This window comes from Oncorhynchus mykiss, chromosome 18 (assembly GCF_013265735.2).
Source record: "Oncorhynchus mykiss isolate Arlee chromosome 18, USDA_OmykA_1.1, whole genome shotgun sequence".
Lineage (NCBI taxonomy): Eukaryota > Metazoa > Chordata > Actinopteri > Salmoniformes > Salmonidae > Oncorhynchus > Oncorhynchus mykiss.
In genome coordinates, this window is record NC_048582.1 from 59,500,659 (window position 1) to 59,525,303 (window position 24,645).

The 24,645-nt window shown below is 43.5% G+C and overlaps 1 protein-coding gene across 1 annotated transcript; it reads right to left on the bottom strand.

Moving 5' to 3' along the window:
• Positions 1-509: 509 nt before the first annotated feature.
• Positions 510-24,356, bottom strand: col1a2 (collagen, type I, alpha 2). Its single transcript, XM_036953412.1, has 49 exons — positions 24,158-24,356; positions 22,014-22,015; positions 20,360-20,395; positions 19,724-19,807; positions 18,959-19,015; positions 18,119-18,163; positions 16,346-16,399; positions 15,929-15,982; positions 15,691-15,744; positions 15,525-15,578; positions 14,916-14,969; positions 14,384-14,428; positions 13,875-13,973; positions 13,514-13,567; positions 13,058-13,156; positions 12,802-12,846; positions 12,049-12,147; positions 11,892-11,945; positions 11,676-11,783; positions 11,517-11,570; positions 11,270-11,368; positions 11,081-11,134; positions 10,760-10,858; positions 10,425-10,478; positions 9,902-9,955; positions 9,687-9,794; positions 9,377-9,421; positions 9,070-9,168; positions 8,676-8,783; positions 8,355-8,408; positions 8,185-8,238; positions 7,054-7,107; positions 6,870-6,923; positions 6,552-6,659; positions 6,375-6,428; positions 6,039-6,092; positions 5,790-5,951; positions 5,377-5,484; positions 4,970-5,077; positions 4,770-4,823; positions 4,434-4,541; positions 4,282-4,335; positions 4,012-4,119; positions 3,684-3,737; positions 3,461-3,568; positions 2,976-3,222; positions 2,464-2,648; positions 1,922-2,164; positions 510-1,628 (listed from the first exon to the last, which is right to left on the bottom strand). The coding sequence occupies exons 1-49, from the start codon at positions 24,225-24,227 to the stop codon at positions 1,482-1,484; spliced, it is 4,059 nt and encodes a 1,352-aa protein (XP_036809307.1). The 5' UTR covers positions 24,228-24,356; the 3' UTR covers positions 510-1,481.
• Between the last annotated feature and the right edge of the window lie 289 nt (positions 24,357-24,645).

A 24,645-nucleotide genomic window follows, 5' to 3' on the forward strand; every position in this document is an offset into this window, starting at 1 on the left:
GATCTCCGTCTGTGCTCCAGCAATTCGAGCCTGCGGGGATGAGGTTACCTAGAAGTCCACAGTGGGAGGAATGTAAACAGGTAGATTATCTTGTGTAGTGTACATGCAACACTGCTGCATACTTTTTCTAGAAGCCTTTGTGACCCAAATATCACAATTCTATTTGAATACAAAATGTTACTTTGATTATGCAAGATGAAATATTAGAAATTACTATTGTCAGAGGCAGTGGATGCATTGAAAAATGTGTTTACAAGCACAAAATAATAATAATTTAACAAACAATTGTAAACAGGCATTTGTATTCATGTACTTTTAGGCCTATTTGATTCCTAGACTATTGTAAAAAGTATAGGTCTTTGGTTGACAATGACTTATAAAACATAGTTATGATGATTAAATAAGTTACTTGAATGCTGGCAGGGTCTTTGTATTCTCCTCTTGGTTGAAAATGACATGTGAAATGAAAAGTTAAGTACTCTAACCAAAAACACAAAAAAAATCAATCATTCAACGCCAACATCATTTAATGATATTATCATTATAAAACATGAAAGCACTTTAGTCATTGAATGGTGTTTGGGAACATTGGACATGCTTTATTTCAGAACTTTTCACAATCGATTTAAACATCTCACATATACAAAATAGGTACAATAAACTTTGTGGTTTTTTTCTTTTGAGAGAGAGAGGCCGCCTAAAATCCATTAAAAATGGATGAAATAATGTGCTGTCAGCATGAACACTGCATTGAAGGGGGAATTGAAGGAGAAAAATGGCTGAACAAAAACAAATCAAAACTTCGAGACAAAAATGAACAAAAAAACGTTTTTTTTTTAAACGGTCAAAACCAGACAAACATCAGACCAGACTTAGGAAATTCCACCTGCTTAAAATGGGGTTAATCAGGGGGGGGACCTGTGCAAGACTCAGTCAATACAAAGAAACACAGTAAAAATGAGAGTGGTTTTCTGCTCCTACACAGCTGGATGTTTAGCACCATAGGTCTCTGCTTCAAGTAATTCAGCACCTTTGATACAGGACGGAGCTTGAAGCCGTAGAACTCTTAACTTCTAGGTTGTGGATCAGACAGGTTCTCAATATTTTTTTCAAAAAAAAAACAGGCATGAGGTAGCTTCAACCTTTTTTTGTAATATTTTTGTGGTTTTAAACCTCCTCATTGGAAGATATACAAAGACCACAAAGTGATGCATACGTTCAGCGTTTTTATTACACTTCTTTTATTTTTTACAAAATGATGACATGTCCCACAACATGGTGTTTTCCCGCGTCTCTTTGGGCTGCTGTATTAATTTGCATTGCACAACGCTCTGTTCAGTCCATTGGTCCTCTCCGATAGAGCCCAGTTTAAGCAAGTGGATGCGCAGTGGAAAATCAGCATTCAGTATAAAAACAACACAGAAAGAAGGGCAGAGATTCTTTTTTTCTTTCTCTCTTTTTTTAATTTATCATAAGTCCATTTATTTGAAACAGACTGGGCCAATGTCCAAACCAAACTCTTGATCAGCTCCACCAATGTCCAAAGGTGCAATGTCGAGGATGGGCAGGCGAGATGGTTTATTTGTTCTGTATTCAATGACTGTCTTGCTCCACTGGCCAGTGTGTCTCTGCAGAGGTAGGACAAAAGGAGAAACCATGTATCAGAATAGTGCACCCACTCATTATATCAAATCGTGAAAACATACAAATGCTTCACTTACAATAATACCCTACAGTAGCCCATGATACTTTAAATAGTCAGGTTCCCAAATTCTTTCACTAACCAATAAGTTACAGAAAACTACCCTGAGCCTGAGTTAACCCTTCCACCATGCACTGCATCTATTTGTGTGAGTGAGCACAGAGAGAACAAACAAGGCTATTATCTAGACATTGCGGTGCAAATAGAAAGGGGACTTACAGTGCAGCCATCCTCCAGAACGTTGAAAGTGAAGCGACTGTTGCCCTCGGCACTCAGCTCCACGTCGTTGGAGCCCTGCAGGAGCACGGCCTTCTTCAGGTTGCCGTTCTCGCCGTCCATGTACGCTACGCTGTTCTTGCAGTGGTACGTGATGTTCTGGGTGGCCTGGTTGGCCAGGAGACGCATGAAGGCCAGCTGAGTGGCCATGCTCTGGGGGCTCAGGGTCTCGTCATTGTACGCAAACTGTGAAACAACATAGGAGGAATTAAGACAGGATCAGTGTCAAGATATAGTCTCAAGCATTTAGAAAAAAAACCTGGATGAAGAAGCGTATAGATAGATGTCTGATGCTCTCCCTAAAATGGAACCAATACAATCATGTTAAGGGTAGTGGATATTAATGTAAGCCAAACATATGGTTCAATACTATACTAGTAAAACATGCCTCAAATCAGACTGGTGTGCCAATCAAATCAATGTGTCTTCCTGATGTTCAAACTGTCCGCTCGTCATTAGAATCAGTACAGGTTCAGTCTGCTCACCTCAGTACCACCGTTAATGGTCTCTCCGAACCAGACGTGCTTCTTGTTCTCAGAGCTCCTGTACCAGTTCTTGCGGGCGATGCTCTCTGGGTGAGGGTGGATGCAGGTGTGTCCGGTGGAGAAGTCGCAGTGGGCCTTGATGGCGTCAGCGATGCAGCCCTGGTTGGGGTCGATCCAGTAGAAACCTGCAGGGGAGGACAAGAACGAGACACATCGATTAGCACTGATAATACTAATAACACTATTATTAATGCTTCACTGGGGTTTTACTTTGTTTAGGTGTTGTTTAAGTTTCAGGTTCGACATGATACTGTATATTTTATGAGTTTGATCGCTCAAGGACAGTATTGGTAGTGAAATGTAGAGTGATAGATAAAGAGGTGGAAAGTTGTTGAGACTCAAAGGATGTAGATATTTTATTGGTTAAAAGAGTTTGATGGTTCTAAGGCACCTCAGTGAGTCAACCAATCAATAAAGAGATAGACAGAGCTGTGTCTGTGGTACCAACTCACCACTGCTCCATTCAGGGTGGCTGAGTTTGATGTCTCTGCAGGTACGGGCGGGGTTCTTCTTGGAACCCTCGGGGGTGAGCAAGTTCTCGATCTGGGAGTTTAGGGACTTGATGGTGGCGTCCACCTCGTAGTCCTTGGCCCTGAGAGAGGGCTGGTCGGCTCTGTACTCATCGTATCCACCAGACTGATCGTATCCACCACCAGCGGGACCTGCGGGTCCGGGAAGACCAGGAGAGCCGGGGGGACCCTGTGGGCGAGAGAAGAGAGTTAACAACCTCAACCTTGGTCAAAGGTCACTACAAGTGTAACTTGTATTTGTGAAGTTATGTTTAAGCTAATTACATGTTAGCCTAGATACATTATGTGTTTGGATGTGAACAGCTAGTATCTGCCTTCACACAGAGCTTATTAGATCATCCCTCTTTGTCAGCCATACTGTGGCTTTTATCTGACTGACTGGCTGACTAGATACTAGATATACTCACAGCAGGTCCGAGATGTCCAGGGGAACCACGGTGTCCAACAGGTCCGATAGCACCATGACCTCCAGCTCTACCATCCTTACCAGGGGGACCATGGGGTCCGGCAGGGCCCTAGAAACAAGCAGAGGGAGATGACAAGGACAGTTGTCAATACATGCCTTTTATCTGTCTAGTTGGAGGAAGATACAATGGAGGGAGTTTGATGTGGATAGCACAGGTTACTTACTCTGGGTCCAGCAGGTCCAGTGATACCAGCAGAGCCAGTCTCACCAGATGGTCCCTGGAGGGGAGATATATGGTTAGATTAGAGACCTTAGGGGTTGCTACAGAATACTGCAGGGGCGGGATATGGTAAGATAGTAGACCTCAGGGGTAGCTACAGAATAAGAACATTGTCATACAGTAAAATATTTCGATTTTTACGTGACGTGGAAATAAAATGAAATGGAGGTGATACAAACTTGGGGATATGGGCTATTTCAGGATATGAGATTATATTATGTTGGATGGATGGATGGATAGACAGGAGGGTCAGAGCAGTCATCATGACTTACGTTTGGTCCGGGCATTCCCTGGAGACCACCATGTCCACGCAGACCCTTCATGCCTCTGTCTCCTTTCTCTCCAGCCCCACCCTTCTCTCCACGGGGACCAGCGGGGCCCTACAACACAAGGAGACAGAACCATAACAGACATGCGTTATTTCATATCGACCTACAGTATAGGCACAATTAGGCTACAGCGATGTATTATGATAGTTAAAATGATTAGACAAGTCTTAACTCAGCTGTCCGAGTCAAGATGAGGTTGGATAAGGTACTCACGGGGGCACCACGGGCACCAGCAGCACCGACGGGACCACCATTTCCAGTTGGGCCCTAGAGAGGAATAGAAGAAGATTAAGAGATGGAACCACGATAACAGTTCCTTTGTGTAGTGGAGAAGTTATGTTTGTTTTATGTGAATATGAACTTACAGACTCTCCACGGTTTCCAGGTCTGCCGACGGCGCCGGAGGGTCCGTTAGGTCCGGGTTGACCAGAGCTTCCAAGGGCTCCAGGAGAACCAGGCTCACCACGGTCACCCTGCAAGGGGCAAAGTTCAAGGTTCAAAGTTGAAAGTTCAAGACATTGTTTCAACTGATATGAAGGTCCGTTCATATGAATGTTTCATGTTCCTGTGATGTAAAATGGAATCAGCTTCCCCTCTCCCAATCCTAACCTTAACCATTAGTGGGGAAAATGCAAAACTGACCCCCAAATCAGCGTCTAGGGGCAACTTCACCCTATACCACACATGAGAGAGGAGTGTACCTTGAAGCCAGCAGTTCCGGGACGGCCGGGAGGTCCATCGTTGCCAGTGCTACCCTGTGGGGTGACAAAATAGCATGTTAATTGCGCTGCCATGGGAACTGCACGTGAACTGTAATTTCGATTTTGAGCCATATGTTTACTTACAGGCTCTAAGTACTTGTTTAACAAATCAATGAATGAATGAATCAATCAATCCTTACCTCACGTCCAGCCTCTCCCTGAGTACCAGTCATACCGGGCATGCCAATGTTACCAGCGGGACCACGGGGTCCAGAGGCACCAGCGGGTCCAAGTCTACCAGGCTCACCCTGAATGGCACACAGTATCACAGGATCAACACAGTACAAACACATACCATAGTAACAGTCAATGTACTGTATCCATAACTCATCAATGGATTGCAACGCAGACTGATATGGTTGCATGGGCTGCACTAGTCTGGAATAGCCTGTCATTTTCAAGAAGTGTGATTTAGCCCATTTTGGATCATTCCAATATTATATGCCAAATAGCACATTTCAGAGCTTTTTTATGTTCTGCAGTCGGATGTGTCTGCTAAGGCAGTTTGAATAATGTTTTGAAATAACAGAAGGTTTGATGTTCTCACCACAGCACCAGGACCACCAGGAAGACCCTTGTCACCACGGGAACCAGGCAGACCAACGAAGCCAGAGGGTCCGAGCACACCTTGGGGTCCAGCGGTACCAGGAGCACCCTGAACAGGGACAGGAGATCAGGAGGTGAGAGTGGAGAAAAGCAGAGAAAGAAACACTATCACCTCCCCCTATCACCATTAGTGGTGAATGGGGGTGTTTTGTTACGCTGCCCAAACAATGTAAAATGCCTTGAGACCAAATGAAAAGCTAGCCTGGTCCCAGATCTGTTCTGTGCTGTTTTGCCAACTCCTATGGTCCTATTGCAAAACAGAACAAACAGATCTGGGACCAGGCTAGTGAAAGGCATGACATCAATCTCATCCATTCTTGAGAAGAAGCCTCAATGGGAGCTATGAAGACTTACGGGAGGACCGCTCTCTCCAGTGGGTCCCTTGTCTCCAGCGATACCAGAGGGTCCAATTTGTCCATGCTCTCCCTGAGGTCCCCCGGGACCAGAATCACCACGGAGACCACGAGGGCCATCCTTACCAGCGGGACCGGCGGAGCCAGGGGGCCCAGAAATACCCTGTGTGTAGGGAAGAGGACGGGATAAGTGGTTGTTGAGGGGAAAAAAGTGAGAGGTGTGTGTGTGTGTGTGTGTGTGTGTACTTACAGCGGGACCGGGGCCTCCAACTCTACCGGCAGCACCAGGGAAACCAGTCAGACCCTGAAGAGAAAGAACAGAGGTCAAAGGTAGAAAGCAGCCAAGATCACTGGGTCACAGAGAGATGGGGTGTCATTCACAGGTGGCTAGTGGCACCTTAATTGGGGAGGATGAGCTCATAGTAATGGCAGGAACGAAGTCATTGGAATGGTATGAAACACATAAAACAAATGGTTTCCATATGGTTCATTCCATTGACTCCATTCCAGACATTATTATGAGCCGTCCTCCCCTCAGCAGCCACCTGTGGTATCGTGTGTGTGTGATATCAGTGACAGTACTTACAGAAGGTCCAGCATCACCACGACCACCAGGGGGGCCAGCGGGTCCACTAGCACCCTAGACAAGAAGACAAGAAAAGTCAGTAAATTATATAATTCCCAGTGAGGATTTACAGTACATGTCTGTGTGAATGGATATAGTTGATTCCCGTTGAAGATAGCATTTCTGAGTGAGACTTACAGAAGGTCCAGATTGGCCAGCAGGTCCAGCAGGGCCGGCGGGGCCGACATCTCCCTTCCCACCAGCGGGTCCTTTCTCTCCTCTAGGTCCAGACTGACCATCAGAACCCTGCATGGAACACAAAGACACGGGTCAGAACAGAACAAGGGCCGCAGCAACACAAGGTAGTGTGTGTGTGTGTGTGTTGGCGCACGTACATAAAATTGAACACATGTTTGAGGGTATACGTCTCCATGTTAAAGAAAATCACTATTTTCTGATGCATACATGGGACATGTTTATGTGTGGTTTCAGGGTATCAACTGAAGCAGTACTTACAGGGGGTCCGGCAAAGCCAGGAGGTCCGGCAGGTCCACCCTCTCCACGCTCTCCCTAAAACAGAGCAGGAACATGATAGGGTTGACTGGTGTTTTTGGGAAGACATTCTGAATAGTAGATCATGTTAGTCCTTAATTCCTTTGAAGTGTGATAATGTGTTATATAAGTAGTTGTAGGTACTTACACTGGGTCCACGGAGACCAGCAGGTCCGGCAGGGCCGAAGGAGCCAGACTCACCCTGAAAGAGAGCAAAGATGGAGAATGTAAAGGCTGAATCAACCCAAAAATCTGAAAAGAATCAGCTTGGAAGCTCAGATGTAGAACATTTCTTCATGGTCTGCATAACTTTGATCAATGAACCCTAGCCTTTCGAGTTCCACAGGATGTCCAGTATTCAAGTTGAAGCGTATAAACTACCATTTGTTTCCAAAACAGGCAAAACAATGAGTTGCCATATCCTGGCAGAGGAATTTGAAGTGTGGTGGTGTATAATAGAGCCGGTGTCCAGGCAGTGTTGTGTCTTCCAGGGGCATGTCCAGTAGGCACAGCACAGAGGAAAACGTTTTTGAAACAGGGAGGTACTTTTTCAATCAGAAATTGAAACAGGGAGGTACTTGTCCAATCAAAAATGTTATGTTTTGTTTTCTGATGCAAATCGTAAAACAATATATTGGCGCTATGGTGCACCCTCCTGACCGTGACATAGGTTTCCATCATTTGAAGATGACATCAGCTGTTTGGACCTTGGCAGTGTGCTACTGAAAACTGTCCTGCAAATGGCAACGTTGAGGTTCTAGATTCAGAAGCTGTGGCAGGTGGGTCAGTGCTATCTGGAATCCTTGGGTCATCCATACCCTAAACTCTAACCCAAACTCCTAACTTAACCATTACCGAACCCTTACCTTAACCATTTCAAATTTCAGCTGTATATAATTTCCACTTCAATGGGGTAGGGACACTCCAAGGATCCCGGGTTGCACGGACCGTGGCAGATGGGGCGCAACTAGTTCTTCTCTCTGGTCTGGACTAGAGGCCTTTGTTGTTGTCCAAATATTCAGAATGACCATACTCAGCAATATAGTCCATTCCATATCTTGATCAATTGTGAAGAGCCAAAGAGTCTTGAAGAAGCCTTGCTATTCCTGCTCTGTAGGTGAGTGAACGGTACTCCATCTTGGATGTGCATAATCGTTGACAAATCTTCCCTAAGTGAGCCCCACAACATTTCTCATCATCTGAACCAATGTGTTTCATTCATCCTTTGCTGTCCTTTAATGTGTTGAGGACTAAGGGAGACGATATTCAGGCTGTTTACCTTTTCACCATTAGCACCGGAAGGTCCAGGGGGTCCACTTGGTCCGGCGGGACCCTAGAAAGAGACACAAGGCACAAAGTCAGACTAAAACACAATAGAGACACAATAACAATGTATTGGATGTTGTTTTCACTGTGAAATTGACCTAATGAGATGAGAGAGGAACTTACACGGGCTCCATCTCTTCCCATGTTACCCTCAAGTCCTCTGTGTCCACCCTCACCCTAGATTCGAAAGATGGGAAAACACGTTAGTCACTCGTTTAAAATAACCATTCTATTTTATTGTTTTTAGTCAAGGTCTATCAGAGAAGATGCTGCATTAAGGCTAAGAATGTCAAATTCAAGTTTGTATTGTAAAATAACTATGAAGCGCTGCATTTCCAATCAGAAATGATCATTGACATCAATTACAGCTCTTATTCAACTTTTATCTTGTGAAATGTTACTTTTTTTAATATGTTTACTTGCGGCATATTCTGGGGGACTTACCTTCTCACCCTTGGGTCCAGGAGTACCACCGGCACCGCGTTCACCGGGCATGCCACCGGGTCCTTGGTGTCCAGGGCCGCCAGCAATGCCGACAGAACCAGGCTCTCCCTGAAACACAGACATTGGTGAAGAATGGTTCCACCTATCAGCTATCCATCTCATGGAGCAAGACCATGAGTGGTTAGGAGCTTCATCTGACTACAGTGCTTAAAAGAACAGTGGTGTATTTCTCATACAGAATCGGGTTGCGTCTTCATCAAAACCATACATTGGTACTACCAGATCTATTGTAGGGCCAGAAGATATTGCAGACCACACAACATGACCAGGATAAACTCTGGGCATTGTTTACAACAGTAATATGGTTCTAAGCCCTTCATAGAGCTGGGATCACCTTGCCACCATCGGGGCCTGGAGTTCCAGCAGGTCCACGAGCACCGATGGCACCCTGAGATCCAGCAGAGCCAGCAGGACCAGAGTTTCCACGCTCTCCCTAGGAACAGACAGAGAGAGAGGGTGGCTGTCAGCATCTGCCATGGGCACATCACAGTATGTATACACTACAGGTGTGTGGGTGTGAGATGTATATAAAGATGTAAATGAGTGAACAGGATCATGTGCATGGCAACAGGTGTACGGTTGACCAGCTGTCAGAAGATCATAGATAATGGTCTGTGAGAGGTATTCATGAGTGGACATACCTTGACGCCAGCGGGTCCAGGGAGTCCCTGGTCTCCGTGCATACCCTGTTGAGAGATGAATGCTTTGTTAGTGCAAGATATTACATAGTGAGAATACTATTCGAATAAAGAGAATATACTGAGACGGAGGAAAAAGGAGGTAACATTTCTATAAACTAAAATTTGCTGTTAAGTTTGTGTTACAGGGTAAATGTATTTGTTTGAACTTTGTTACGGCTTTGTGGATGTAGGTTTGTGGAAGTGTTTATGTGTTTGTGGATGTACAGTGGGTTTGTGTTACAGATCACAGGTTCTAGGTTGAGTTGCTCACTTGGTTGCCAGGTTTGCCAGCCTCTCCAGCAGGTCCAGCGGGGCCGGGCAGACCCTGGAAACCTGGTGCACCAGAGGGTCCCTGCTCTCCCTTCTCACCAGCGTTACCCTGTAGAAGAGGAGAGAATCAAGTTCAATCAAATCAAATGCAATTCACTGTAAGATTAGATTCTCGTTCTTACTGTGTATTTAGAGGAAATAGTGTAGACTACTTACAACGACTCCAGCTGGGCCGGGGGCTCCATTGTTACCATCAGCACCTGGGCCGCCCTAAGTAGAGACAGGGAGAGCTAGGTGAAACACTGACACTGGCAGCAGGTGAATGATCTATGATACATGGTAGTTCAGTCAAAGTTCATTGCGGAAACACAACTCTTTTGTAATAAATGACTATAGATGTAGAGTAAGTAATTTGAGAGATGGCTACCATAGTAGTAAATGAATGCCTTTAACAGTAGATAGTTGATAATGTAGTGAATGTTGTCTGATGCGGGGGTACTTACTCTCAGACCAGTAGAGAGTTGATAATGTAGTGAATGTTGTCTGATGCGGGGGTACTTACTCTCAGACCAGTAGAGAGTTGATAATGTAATGAATGTTGTCTGATGCGAGGGTACTTACTCTCAGACCAGTAGAGAGTTGATAATGTAGTGAATGTTGTCTGATGCGGGGGTACTTACTCTCAGACCAGTAGAGAGTTGATAATGTAATGAATGTTGTCTGATGCGGGGGTACTTACTCTCAGACCAGTTGCACCAGTTGGTCCCTTATCACCACCTTTGCCAGCCTCACCCTGGAGGGCGAGAATGAAGAAGAGACCATGGAAACGTCAGATGATCATCGTTTCATGTTGGTTGACAGAATATACGAGCATTTTCTGTCCAAATTCTGTTCTTCAATTTTACTTCCTGTTTATTCTTTTGATCCTATTCTGCGATCCATATCACTTCCTGTTTATTAATTTGATCCTATTTTGCCCATATCGAAGTGCATCAACAACCCAGTTGTCTCTCTCACAGTCCAATCTCACGCTAGTAGATCAACTTCCTGGTTTTACTTCCTGGTTCTACTTACTCCAGGTCCCTTGGGGCCGGGGAATCCAATGTTACCGGGCTGGCCTCTGGGTCCAGTTGGGCCGGGGGGACCAGTGCGTCCGTCCAGACCAGCAGCACCCTAGAATAGGACACCAACCAACGGGGATCAGATATGGCACACCACCACTAGGTGGGTTTTAACATCGTTGGTGGATGGGGTGGGTTACTGTAACCATACCACCAATACCACGTCAGTGCTTAGAACCAATCCATTATTATGACCAGCAAATTCATTGTATTCTAATATTTTAGGATATACAGTATTTGAAAGGATGAATATTGGAGATGTTTAATTACTTACAGATGGGCCTTCCTTGCCTGGGGGTCCACCCTGTCCAGAGTTTCCGGGCAGGCCCTATTAACAGACATTACTTGTTAGTCATTTAGCATCACAGATAGAGATCACATGCTATATTTGGTTCAGAGATTAGACAGAGAATCCATTACACATCTTATTGAAACATGATTGACAGGTGTGTGTGACACTTACTCTGGCTCCAGTCAGACCAGACTCGCCAGCACGACCGGCATCACCAGGGGCTCCACGGATACCACCAGGGCCGGTGGCTCCACGAGCTCCGGGCATACCCTGGCAGAGAGGGGAGGAGGAAGAGGAACCCATGAGTACAGAACAGTCACTATATTACAAGGTAAAATTCACTATTTTCTTCCTGCATTTGAACAACTTTCATCATGGTTAATAATATTTATTAAACAGAATATTTTGGGAGACTTACAATGGGACCACCTCTTCCCTCCAGACCAGGCAGACCACGAGTTCCAGCACCTCCCTATGAGACACAAACAGACATGAGTCAACCATAACCACTCACCTGCACCGTATAGCAATACACCAAGACTGTACCCCCACACTGGGTCTGGTATGATATACTCACTCTAGCTCCACGCAGACCAGCGGGCCCAGTGGCACCAACCTCGCCAGTTGAGCCTCTCTTGCCCTCCTCACCAGCGGGACCAGCGGCACCCTGGACACCAGAGTGACCCTGAAGGAGAAAGCAGAGACATTAGAGACTGCCACAAACACACACCATGTACTGACATAATGCTAGAGCATACCTATACTGCATAACAGCAGTCGTATGGATACTCACAGGCTCTCCCTTAGCACCAGAATCTCCTTTTTGTCCAGAGGGTCCAGGGTCACCCTGCAGTCAAAGAGACACAGATACATGATCAATACCTCAATATTCATACAGATTGTGTTAGTAAAGTGTTGTTGAACTGCTTTTTAGGGCCAGCGGTACTCACACCAAGGCCTCTAGCTCCAGTGGATCCCTGAGGGCCCTGGGGGCCGGGACCTCCTCTTGGGCCGGGGAAACCAGGGGCTCCAGCAACACCGGGGAGACCCTAGAACACACACACACAGGATGGAAGAGTGGTGAGTAAGAAGACAGCTGTGGTACCTACTGCATAAACATGATCATAACATTACCTAATCACATTACCTAATCACATTACCTAATCACATTACCATAATCGTACCCAATCACATTATATAACCACATGATCTAATCACATTACCTAATCCCAGTACCATACCATCACCTAATCACATTACCATAACATCACCTAATCACATTACCATAATCGTACCCAATCACATTATATAATCACATGATCTAATCACAGTACCTAATCACCCAATATCCAATGGTGTCACTAGAACAGTTACTTATGGCTAATATCACTTCCATGTAATGTGGGAACAACTGAATTCATTTTTGTCCTTCATGAATTCTAAAGCTAAAGTGATTCGTTGTTGATGCTATTTGAGTGTGCTATTTGAGTGTGCTATTTGAGTGTGCTATTTGAGTGTGCTATTTGAGTGTGCTATTTGCTGATAAGTCAACTGCTGTGCTTCAATCATAACTCATATCATGCCTACATGAGTCCAAGGCTCAAGTGAACAAGATTCTACATCTTGACCTTTGTCTCACCCTAAATTACCTTTGGACTGTCAATCTAGTCTAACCACAATGCAACTATGGCCAGAATACTTACAGCAGCTCCCTTGGCGCCGTTGATACCATTGTTACCAGGGTTACCCTACAAGGAGAGGAAAAGGAAAGAGAGAGTGTTATACAGACAAGTGTGTAGAGATGCCAAGAAACCAACCAACATGATAGAAAATATATATGACCAATGGAGAGAGTTACAGTATGTATTTCAGGACCAGGTAACAAGAACATCAAGAAAGCCTTCAATATGACATATTTCACACTGATAATGTTGTAGTTTGTTGGTAGTGTATACTTACAACGGGACCGACGGGGCCAACGGCTCCATTAGTACCGGGCTCTCCTCTGCCTCCCTGAGGTCCGGATGGGCCATTGGCTCCAGCACCTCCGATCTCTCCCTGTTACAGTAACATTTTGACAGTCACACAATCCATTCAAATGGGTAATAAAATGTTTTATGATGTTATATAGATGTTTTATGGTATAGAAATCCCCATAGGAATACTATGTATGGAATCATTAGTTTGGTCAACATGATTGGTCTCTTTAGTTTAGACAGTAAATCAATCAGATTATCGGATAGTGATAACCAATTAGAGAATCATGATGGGTGTTGAGAAAGCTCTTTAGATGTGGTTCTACGGTTCCCAGAACTGGGAATCTTCTCTGGTGTCCACACTAATAATGTCCATGATATACTAAGGATTGTGATCATGAAGAAATGCTTTGGAGATGACCATGATGACATCCCTCACCTTGGGGCCAGGGGCTCCAGGGAAACCAGGGGGGCCAGCTGCTCCAAGAGGACCCTGGGAAACAGGAAATAGAGAGATGACAGTGAAATAGAGGTCAAGGGTTACAGAAAGTGTTGTAAGATGAAGCTACCCCTAGAAGCGGACGATCTAACTTCAGTTTTAGCATTTCCACCTGTAATGATTTAGGTTAGGATTACGAGAGGGATAAGCTGGTCCTAGATCAGATCTGGGCCTAAAGATTTTTGTAATCTTTTTTATTTAACTAGGCAGATACAGTAACTTCTACAGAGGGGTCACTCCTAGGTTATCCATATGGTTAAGGGGTCAGAGGTTATGGGGTCAAAGGAGAAGTAGCACTCACAGCAGGGCCGGCGGGTCCGGTGCTTCCATCAGCACCACGGGCACCAGCGGGGCCAGCAGGGCCGGCACGGCCTCTCTCACCATTCAGACCACGAGAACCCTGAGGTGGGGAAGAGAGGCAGAGAGAGAGTATGGTTGAGTACAAGTGTGTATTTATTTTTAAGTGCGTGTATATAGTGAGTATAGTATATGATATATTACTGGTTGTACATTTGATTTCCCAACGAGGATAATACATAGTGATTGGTGATCAGTAGACAGTGAAGAGGATACAGCAAGTACTCATCTCCATTGTTTCCTTTGCAATCAGCCATGTGAACGCAATGGATTTTGCACGTGACAAATGGTAAAGAATCAATGTGAGGTACATTCAGGCTCGGCTATGCAGGTGACATGTTCTATTAGTGATACATATGGCTCGGGCTAGCACCTGACAACATGCTCATTTTGACATTTTCCTCTTGGGAACAATATGATGAAAAAGAGAAGGGTGACAATGTGTGAACTTACAGCTGGTCCGGGGTTTCCGTTAGCTCCATGGGCACCTGTCTCACCCTATGGGAGAAGCAGGAGAACACGTATTCAGATGACAGGAGGTCATAGGTTACGAACGGTGTGAACACTGGATATATCTAGATTGGTAAACACGGTTGTAATAGAAATGTAATTCTCAGAGATTTATGTAGGTACTATGGTGAACAAGTGGTAAAACAAACACTGATATTTGAGTAACTGCTATCAATGTAGCGGGATTGTGACTAAAGGTGCACTAAAATGTGCTACTGTATGTGAAATTCACTTTACTTTTAGGTGTTACAGGGTAGGTTTCCGGACCCAGGTTAATCCTATACGTCAAGTCAAAAGCTTGCACAATGGATCTCTCCATTGAAAGTGTTTTTTTAGTCCAGGAATAGGCCTAATCTGTGGCCTACAAAGATGAAAGCTAAATGTCTGTTACACCTCCTGTGCCATCTGTGGGATTTGACAGGGATAAAGGAATTAGGTTGTGATTGAGGAGGATGTACTGTGGCTGCAACATTACCTTAGCACCTCCTGAACCAGACTCTCCCTTGCGTCCATCCAGACCATTGTAACCCTGGAGCACAAAGAGAACAGGTTAGCATCCTGAGACAATACACAATTATTATAGTCTAAAATCAATTAAGAACAGGAAACAAATAATCTCCCAGACCCACTTATCGTTCAGATCATATTGATTCTCATATTGATTATCTGGTGAGGGAATATTAATTTGAGTTTAATCTAGAGATCTCTGCTAATTGTATTCTGTTTGATGTAGGATGCATTTTCGCTCAGCTTCTCATGGGACAAAACTCCTAATTTCCCATCATTACTAGTCTTTTCTATAGACTATATCTGCATCTCACCAGAGCCACAGTGGGGGGGAATAGGGAATAGGGTGTCATTTGTGATGAGCACTACAAGGGAAGTGTGTGACCGGGTTCAGTGGGGTGCAACATTACAGAACATCCAGATACAAATGTATTACGTAGAACAGACATGTGAAATGGAGAATCATGTCTGCTCTATACAAGTAATCTCTATCTGTAACCGGGGATACTGTATAACAGGGTTGTTGGGAGGTCGTTAGGAGAGGCAGGGCCAGGCAGGTGTTTATGTAAATACTCACTCTGTGTCCCTTCATTCCAGGAAGTCCAGGAGTTCCGGGGAATCCACGAGCACCCTACAGAGGAGGGAAAGAAGAGGTTTTATGTGATAACACTTTATAGATTCATGTATATTTAGTGTCAATGTATATTTTGTTAAAGTCTGTCAGCTCTGGACATTGCCCTTACCTGAGTTCCAGGGCCACCTCTGTCACCAGGCTTTCCAGGTCTGCCGTTGTTACCCTAGAATTGAACAGACAAGCTGCATTAGATGTGTATACTGTAGGTCCACTATCATGATAGCATGTGTCTGTAGCATTTTCCACATTCGCTAATTGCCCCAGTAGGCAAGTAGTGCCACAGGTAGATAGTTATTAAACCAACAGTTAGACCAAAATAACACCAAGAATTTTAACGTTTTACTTACATCCTCACCGGGCTTGCCAGCGGATCCAGAAGGTCCACGAGCACCAATGGAGCCCTTGGATGAGAGAGATGTCAGAGGTCAGGGTTAAGGTCATAGTCAAATTATGTGTTCAGTGCTCTAGGTTGCCTTTCTGTGTAGTAGTGTAGATGGCTTCATCTGTGTCTGTAGAGTTTAAATGGTTAACGCACAGGTATGAGAAATTAATATCTGTTTAGTCCAAATTGACTATGGGGTATCACTGGGTGGGGATGTGTTGGACTATAACTATACTACATGAGACAGTGTTGAAGATGTGGGATAAGGGGTAGAGGAGAGAGAGTACGGGGATATGTATAGAGTTACATGCTGAGCTCTGATCAACCTGTTATAGAGAGAATGTTACAGTGGGTTACAGTTTCCATGAGAGAGTTATCTTACAGTCTGTCCGGGCTCTCCAGGCTCTCCAGCGTGTCCTGTGAATCCTTGGGGTCCCTGTTGATGGGAAAATGACACAACAGTGAGTCGATTTATCCAAATTAGACATTGTTTTATTACTATGTGATCAGTTTGGTGTGATGAGTAGAACCAGGACTTATTCCATCCTGAACATGTGATCTGATCCCTAGTTAGGGGCTATAGTAGGGTCCTAGTTAGGGGTCCTATTTAGGGGCTATAGTAGGGGTCCTAGTTAGGGGTCCTAGTTAGGGGCTATAGTAGGGGTCCTAGTTAGGGGCTATAGTAGGGTCCTAGTTAGGGGTCCTAGTTAGGGGCTATAGTAGGGGTCCTAGTTAGGGGCTATAGTAGGGGTCCTAGTTAGGGGCTATAGTAGGGGTCCTAGTTAGGGGTCCTAGTTAGGGGCTATAGTAGGGGTCCTAGCTAGGGTCTATAGTAGGGTACTAATTAGTGGCTATAGTAGGGTCCTAGTTAGGGGTCCTAGTTAGGGGCTATAGTAGGGTCCTAGTTAGGGGTCCTAGTTAGGGGCTATAGTAGGGGGTCCTATTTAGGGGCTATAGTAGGGGTCCTAGTTGGGGGCTATAGTAGGGGTCCTAGTTAGGGGTCCTATTTAGGGGCTATAGTAGGGGTCCTAGTTAGGGGTCCTAGTTAGGGGCTATAGTAGGGGTCCTAGTTAGGGGCTATAGTAGGGTCCTAGTTAGGGGTCCTAGTTAGGGGCTATAGTAGGGGTCCTAGTTAGGGGCTATAGTAGGGGTCCTAGTTAGGGGCTATAGTAGGGGTCCTAGTTAGGGGTCCTAGTTAGGGGCTATAGTAGGGGTCCTAGCTAGGGTCTATAGTAGGGTACTAATTAGTGGCTATAGTAGGGTCCTAGTTAGGGGTCCTAGTTAGGGGCTATAGTAGGGTCCTAGTTAGGGGTCCTAGTTAGGGGCTATAGTAGGGGGTCCTATTTAGGGGCTATAGTAGGGGTCCTAGTTGGGGGCTATAGTAGGGGTCCTAGTTAGGGGCTATAGTAGGGGTCCTAGTTAGGGGTCCTAGTTAGGAGCTATAGTAGGGGTCCTAGTAAGGAGCTATAGTAGGGGTCCTAGTTGGGGGCTATAGTAGGGGTCCTAGTTAGGGGCTATAGTAGGGGTCCTAGTTAGGGGTCCTAGTTAGGAGCTATAGTAGGGGTCCTAGTTAGGGGTCCTAGTTAGGGGCTATAGTAGGGGTCCTAGTTAGGGGTCCTAGTTAGGGGCTATAGTAGGGGTCCTAGCTAGGGTCTATAGTAGGGTACTAATTAGTGACTATAGTAGGGTCCTAGTTAGGGGTCCTAGTTAGTGGCTATAGTAAGGGTCCTAGTTAGTGGCTATAGTAAGGGTCCTAGTTAGTGGCTATAGTAAGGGTCCTAGTTAGTGGCTATAGTAGGGGTCCTAATTAGTGGTTATAGTAGGGTCCTAGTTAGTGGCTATAGTAGGGGGTCCTAGTTAGGGGCTATAGTAGGGGTCCTAGTTAGGGGCTATAGTAGGGTCCTAGTTAGGGGCTATAGTAGGGTCATAGTTAGGGGCTATAGTAGGGCCCTAGTTAGGGGCTATAGTAGGGGTCCTAGTTAGGGGCTATAGTAGGGTCCTAGTTAGGGGCTATAGTAGGAGTCCTAGTTAGGGGCTGTACTAGGGCCTGTACATTTTTCCTGGCCAGGTCACTGAGTCAGGAAAACCTCTTGGCCTTCATGTTGAGTTTATATGAGAAAAATAAACCACCTTGTGTCATTTGAGAACTACTTACAGGGGATCCGGGAGGTCCGTTGGGCCCTCTAGATCCCATCAAACCCTGAGGAGAGAAAGACAAAGCACATTGAAATCAGATCAAAGTAAAGTTACTGTACATGATCTTAATACTGTTCAATCAAAATGGACGTCCAATTCGGATATGAGTCACTGCAGGGGGAATGAAATTGGAAAAATGTCAAACAAAAACGTTTAAAATAGCAAAAATAATAACAAAAACGCTTAAAATAGCAGAGAAAGGCTGTGTGAAATGTGTGACATCTTATCCAAATTTAAATCTTAAATGATTTGGGAAGAAGAGGGATAAGATTTAAAGAGAATAAAATGGTAATACATTATTCATGGTTACCGAATTGGTAACAGGAACAGATGAAGAAATAGATGAAGAAATAACTGCAGTGCACCTATTATGTCCAGGGTTTGGTGTCATATACTGGACGATGAAGAGGTTATGATCAGTTTTGTAACAGCTCAGGATCTACAATGCAGTTTCTGGCTGAATCCCAGAAGAAAGCCTACTTCATAGGCACTGATAAGATTATGAAAGGCTATCAGCTTCACGGTTACAACTCTACCTTGTCCTCCAAAAGGCCAGGTGGAATTTTCACAACATTGCTTGCTTACATCCATCTTATCAGATCCATACAAATGCCTAGGGGTCAGGGGCTAGGCAAGGACTAGTGACAAGGGAATAATGGCCTAAGGGCTAAGCAGGGACAGTGCCAGTGCCAGTGCTAGTGCCAAGTAGTTAGGGCCTACAGGGTGTGCCAACTGGTTAGGGGTGAGGGTTTAATTTGGGGTTAATTCAGGGTCTCTCTCTCTCTTGTGGGGGCCTCACCATGGGTCCAGGTCCGGGGTCGCTGCCTTTTCCTCCATCAAACTGAGCAGCAAAGTTCTGGCAAAACAAAACAGGGACACACATTATTATCACAGAAATGAACAATTAATAAAAGCCATGTTTGACAAAAGATAATGGTATAGTAGTCATAATTCCATTGGTTAATCCCAGAGGGTCCTGAGACATCAGAGTAGTAGTTCTTAGAGTCAACCATGATGAACCATACTGAACAATATTGACAAACTTTCCCAGTATTGAAAATGAGTCTAAAACTAGATTTTAGTCTAAAACGTAATTCTCAGAATAAAAGGTCATTGGAACCTCCAATCACTTTGTGTGTGTAAGCCATGTTTATGATTTACAGTGTCAGGGGGTCATCATGGAGTCAAAGGTTCATAGGTCAACAGGGTATAAAGTCATAAGGGTATATGAGGTCATGGGGTCAATACCACCCAATTGAACTCATCCCTAGAGAGTACTAGGTAAGTATTCAAGGGACACTCTGAACACTTTTACCATGGCTGATTTGAAAGAGGAACCAAGTGCCATGCCCCGGTAACAAACCTAAACAGAGGAGTTCTACTGGTCACGTTTAGAGTTACAAATGTCCTCCATTTTCGGGGGAAAAAAATTGCCAGCCAGTGAAAACATTTGTTACAGAACTGTCAGACATTTCATGTGTGACTAAAACATTTCATGTGTGACTAAAACATGCTTGTTTTTAGAGTGAGAAAATGAGGGACATAATAATATAGCTGAACTTACTCCTCCAAGTCCAGGGGGACCAGGGGGCCCGGCAACGCCGGGGAGTCCATCTTTACCATCTCTTCCATTACGGCCTTGGGGACCCTGAGAGAGAGAGATAGAAACAACTTATTATTTAAAAAAATGTTTCAGCTAAAATACTTTACATTCTATACATATTCATGCTGTAATTCTGCTGGAAATGTCCCTCATCCTCTGCTGTTTTTTATGATGACTTTCTATTTTTGTTTTCTGTTGTGATGTTGCCCAGTCCTGCAACATGCTGGAAGTGCTGTATTGTACACTATAGAAAAATGGGAAAACATTCTCCATTATTAGATAAGCTAAATTATTACAAAATGACTACAATTTACAAAATGATGTATAATTGATTTATAGCCATTTTAAAATCATATGTTATTGCTTATATGTTTATAATATATCTGGGTAAAAATACAGCCAATAATAATAATAATTGTCAACATCGAGGATGTAGGCCTCTGTGCCATGTGATCAAGGGGTGTGGCCACAACGGGGTCAAAGTATATGTCATGTGGCCCTCTCAGAAATGTACATTTAAACAAGCATAGTAACTTGCAGACACCTAACATACAACATCTAAACACCAAAGGGGACAGCTGGGTTCTCTTTGCTTACCCTGTCACCTCGAGGTCCTTTCTCTCCCGTTGGGCCCTGTGGTGGGAAAATATCTTAATCAGACAAACATACAAGACAAACCACTCAAATAAAAATTTTAAAAGGATACCAGTACTTCTAGCAAAGCTGGTCAGACCCTCATCTCAAATAGATTGCATCAATGTTAAAGGAAAAATCCACTCAAACTATCTATTGGTATTTTTTTCATTAATCCAATGTTGATCATTATGATGATGTGGCCAGTGACACTTTGCTTTTTGAAAGCCCAATATCTTGAAAACTTGACTGCTGACATGTAAAACATTTTGGGACCGTATCAACAGTGGATTAATGAAACAAATATATATTTATGTATTTTTGGAGTGGATTTTTCCTTTAATTGATTTCAAGCGTTAGAAGATAGCAGTCTATGTGTCATAATGTGTACATAAACAAACTTGACCTTACAGTTTGATGACAAGCATGTCAACACATGCTTGTCCTCTCACTTGACCTTTGACCTTTGAGTAATCCTGAGCCTCAAAGTTTAGATATGCCACACTTTTCTATACTAATAAATGACACATAAGAACATGTTCTCACCTTGAGTCCCCCCTAAATAGAAAATATGATAAATAAATGTAAGATTTATTTATTGAGTCTTTCCTACATTTCTTATGTCATTCAAAGTGTAAGCTATATCAACCGTACCTCACTTTTCTCGTCTCTCTTTTTTTCCAACAAAGCATATTAGTTGCCAGTGTCATAACACAGTATTGCATGCATTAGTGTATATTATAAGTCACATGCTTGTGCAGATAACTATATCAAACAGATAACAGCACATAAAGATATAATATCATATTAAGCACTATTGCAGAGAGATGTTTAAAGGTGCACTATGGAGCTGGGTCAGTGATCGAATGCCAAATCCAGATTGATGTTGCATGGCAGTAGGCTATGCAGGTGTATAGGCCAATCAATCAATCATAATCAATTCACATAGAAACACTGCCCCGTTTAAGCCTCAGAATGAAAATATAGAGCTCAGAAACAATATCCAGGTGAGCAATTTGTAGCAATCTCAACTATAACAGACCATTTTAAACAAGCAATACTTCCTTTATACTGTAAAAACAAATCTGATATAATACAGACCAAATCCAGGGCCCGTGTTAAAAAAAGCTTCTCATAGTAGGAGTGCTTATCTAGGATCAGGTCTTACCTTTCACGTAATTGTATTAATTATTATCTAAAGTGCTAAACTGATTCTAGATCAGCACTTCTCAGAGACTTACTGAATATGGGCCTGGAATGTATCTGCCATTTTTAGCTTTCAAACTTCTTCCTGATCCTATTAAAAGGCCCGTTGTGCCCAGCGGCCCCATGGGTAAACCAGCACCAGCACTGGCAGTTTTAACTGTCACTGACACCACCCCTGACCAATAGGAGCCTCACCTATTCATTGGCAGCAAATGAAGAAAAAATAACCCTCTTCAGAGGCAGCCTAGAATCAAAGTGAAATACTCTGCTATAGTTGAGATCGCTCATATTGTCGACAGAGGCCACTTTCACCGAGTATTAGCTGGAATTTGGAACCAACAGAGAAGATGCAAAAAGGTAAAATCTCTTCTAAAAGCTGTTTTGATAGATAATATCATGCACATGTACTAACCGCTGTGATGTATCAACGAGGAGGAGGAGGAGGAGGAGGGGAAAGGACATACTCAGTTAGAACATGATAACAAACATAGTAAAATAGTTTCTGGAGCAATCTAAATTCTCTCTTCTTTTGACGCATTTGTCTAATGCAAAATGCCTTATTCTCCTTTGTAGATAGCAAAATAACTGTTGTTATTTGTTTCCAGAATATACACAAAGATTAGAAAGATAAGCTTCTAAACGGCAATCTGACAAAAACAACCAGAACCATATAAAAGGTGAAAGGTATCAAAGCTGTCCACAGAAATGCGGCCAAGCTTCTACAATATTCAATCGAGTTTTGTCAACAACAACATTGGGTCATTTATAGGCCTGAAGTAGTTAGTAAAATTCAACAGCATCCATCTTTAGGGAAAATAAAAATATTCAAATAGGACTGAATTATATTTAATGCATTGTTGACAACTTCTCACTGACTGGAAATGTCAGTGTCATTTAGACACTTGCCAGCCAGTGAGAAGTGTTTACAAGCTTCAAAGGCCTGTGTATCCACATCCCCTAAGGAAATCAACTTGTGATGGAGAGAAGACCAGAAGTAAACCTTGTGTAATTAGGTACTGTATATGAATGTACTGCTTGCTATAAATTAAGTGATCAGCATTCACTATAGTATACCTAAGTAAATGATATCCTATCGTATGCTATCCTATGCTTTTGTATTGCATCATTGCCTATTATCTCCTCTGTATAGCAGGGCTGCCCAACCATCTTCCTGGAGATATACCGTCCTGTGGGTTCAGTCCAACACTTCCTGGAGATCTACCGTTCTGTGGGTTTTCAGTACAACCCTAATTTAACACATTCTACTAATTAGGTGCTCAACAAGACCTTAACTAGCTGAATCAGAGATGCTAAATTAGGGTTGGACTGAAAACCCACAGGACAGTAGATCTCCAGGAAGAGGGTTGGACTGAAAACCTACAGGATAGTAGATCTCAAGGAAGATGATTGGACTGAAAACCTACAGGACAGTAGATCTCAAGGAAGATGATTGGACTGAAAACCTACAGGGCAGTAGATCTCCAGGAAGAGGGTTGGGCAGCCCTGATGTATAGCAACTTGATTTTGAGGAGTCTAAATTACTACATTTTGGTCTAAATTACATTGTCAATGGTTCTGAAGAACTATCATCTTATGTTGCTTGTTATGACCTAGGCGTTTCCTGTTTAGGCCTCAGTGGTGTCCTCATTATGATGCAACCAGTTCCTCTACATTTGGTCCTGCTCTGCTGATGGATTGGCATCGCACCTCCTCTAAAATACTGCGTTGTAATGTCCTTACGTGGCCACTAGATAACGCAGTTGGACACTTAAAAGAATATCATCACGGGAAAAAATGTTTTAACTTATATTACTTGTATATACAACGGAAATGTAATTTGTTTTACTTGAAAATAATGCTCTTAATTCTTATAATACTAATATTAACTATATTTAAATGAAATAGCTCTAAACCTCTCTACACCAGGCCATCTCTTTCACAAGGCCTAGCAAATAGGTCATAGCTTGCACTAAGTTACTCAAGAATATGTCAAAATAATTTTGGGATCGAAAATCTATACTTTTGTAAAGATCTATATGTATTTCTATAGAAAATATATCTAGGAGGGTTGATGCCAAAGGGGATACTGTTAAATTGACCACCAGGGGGCGACGTTTCAATTCCCTATAATAAAAGTTCATTCCCTGGACTCTGAACAGTATGTACAACGCCCCAAACTTTTCATCCTAGGAGTTTAAACATACATTCCAATTGTAGTCTAGATGTTCGCAGTTCCATTGTTCTAAAATATATTCAAAGACACTACATTAACAACTTTAAACGATTCTTTCAAGCCTGTTATAACGTTCTCATCAGTGCGTTTCTCTGACTAATCAATTGTATCCACGGAAAAATAATGAAGAATCCACCGAAATGACCAGGATCCGTTCGGTTTTATACAGCCAGAGGGAAACCCTCAAAATAACTTTTAGTGGTCCTCTGGTTATTTCCAAGTAAGTTCCATATAAAAGCCAAGCATAAGCGCTGTAAGGTCCTCCTGAACTCTTAAAACAGGACAAAAATCCTCGGTAAAAGACAAAAACAAATCAAACTTACATTGGCATGATGCTAGAAATGAAGTTACTGCAAGCAGCAACAGAATCCGGTTATCCACAAAGCTGAGCATGTCTAAGCAGACATGCAGACTCCTTGTGCTGCAGTGCCCTGTTTAACTACTTCAAGCAGGCATACAGTTGTGGTGACTAGAGTAACTCCAAGCTTGGAAACCTGCTGCCGTGATGCTAGAATAATACAGACCAATCAGTCCTATTTATATGGCAGGAGGTTCCTTTGTCTGCGTGTCAACAGTCAGCCCTCGGACCAATAGGAGAAGTGAAATCCTATACGACTCCCATCCCATCCCATCCCCAATAAGTCATGTGGTCCTACATCTCCAGCCTTCTCCCAGAAACGTTGGCAATGCTTCGTCGATGATGACGAGTGCATCGTTTTAATTAGATCCATTCTTGAGGACGTGGACAATGTAGACGTTTAAAAAGGAGTAAGACCTGCATTTTTTTCTCAGACTTTTTGTAAGGTGGTTC

Coding starts and splice junctions, on each gene's coding strand:
- col1a2 (XM_036953412.1), bottom strand. CDS start 24,227: ATGCTCAGCTTTGTGGATAACCGGATTCTGTTGCTGCTTGCAGTAACT. Junction 19,016..19,723: donor GTCCCCCTGGACTTGGAGGA/GTAAGTTCAGCT, acceptor TTGTTTTGCCAG/AACTTTGCTGCTCAGTTTGA. Junction 5,952..6,038: donor TTGGAGGCCCCGGTCCCGCT/GTAAGTACACAC, acceptor CCCTACACACAG/GGTATTTCTGGGCCCCCTGG.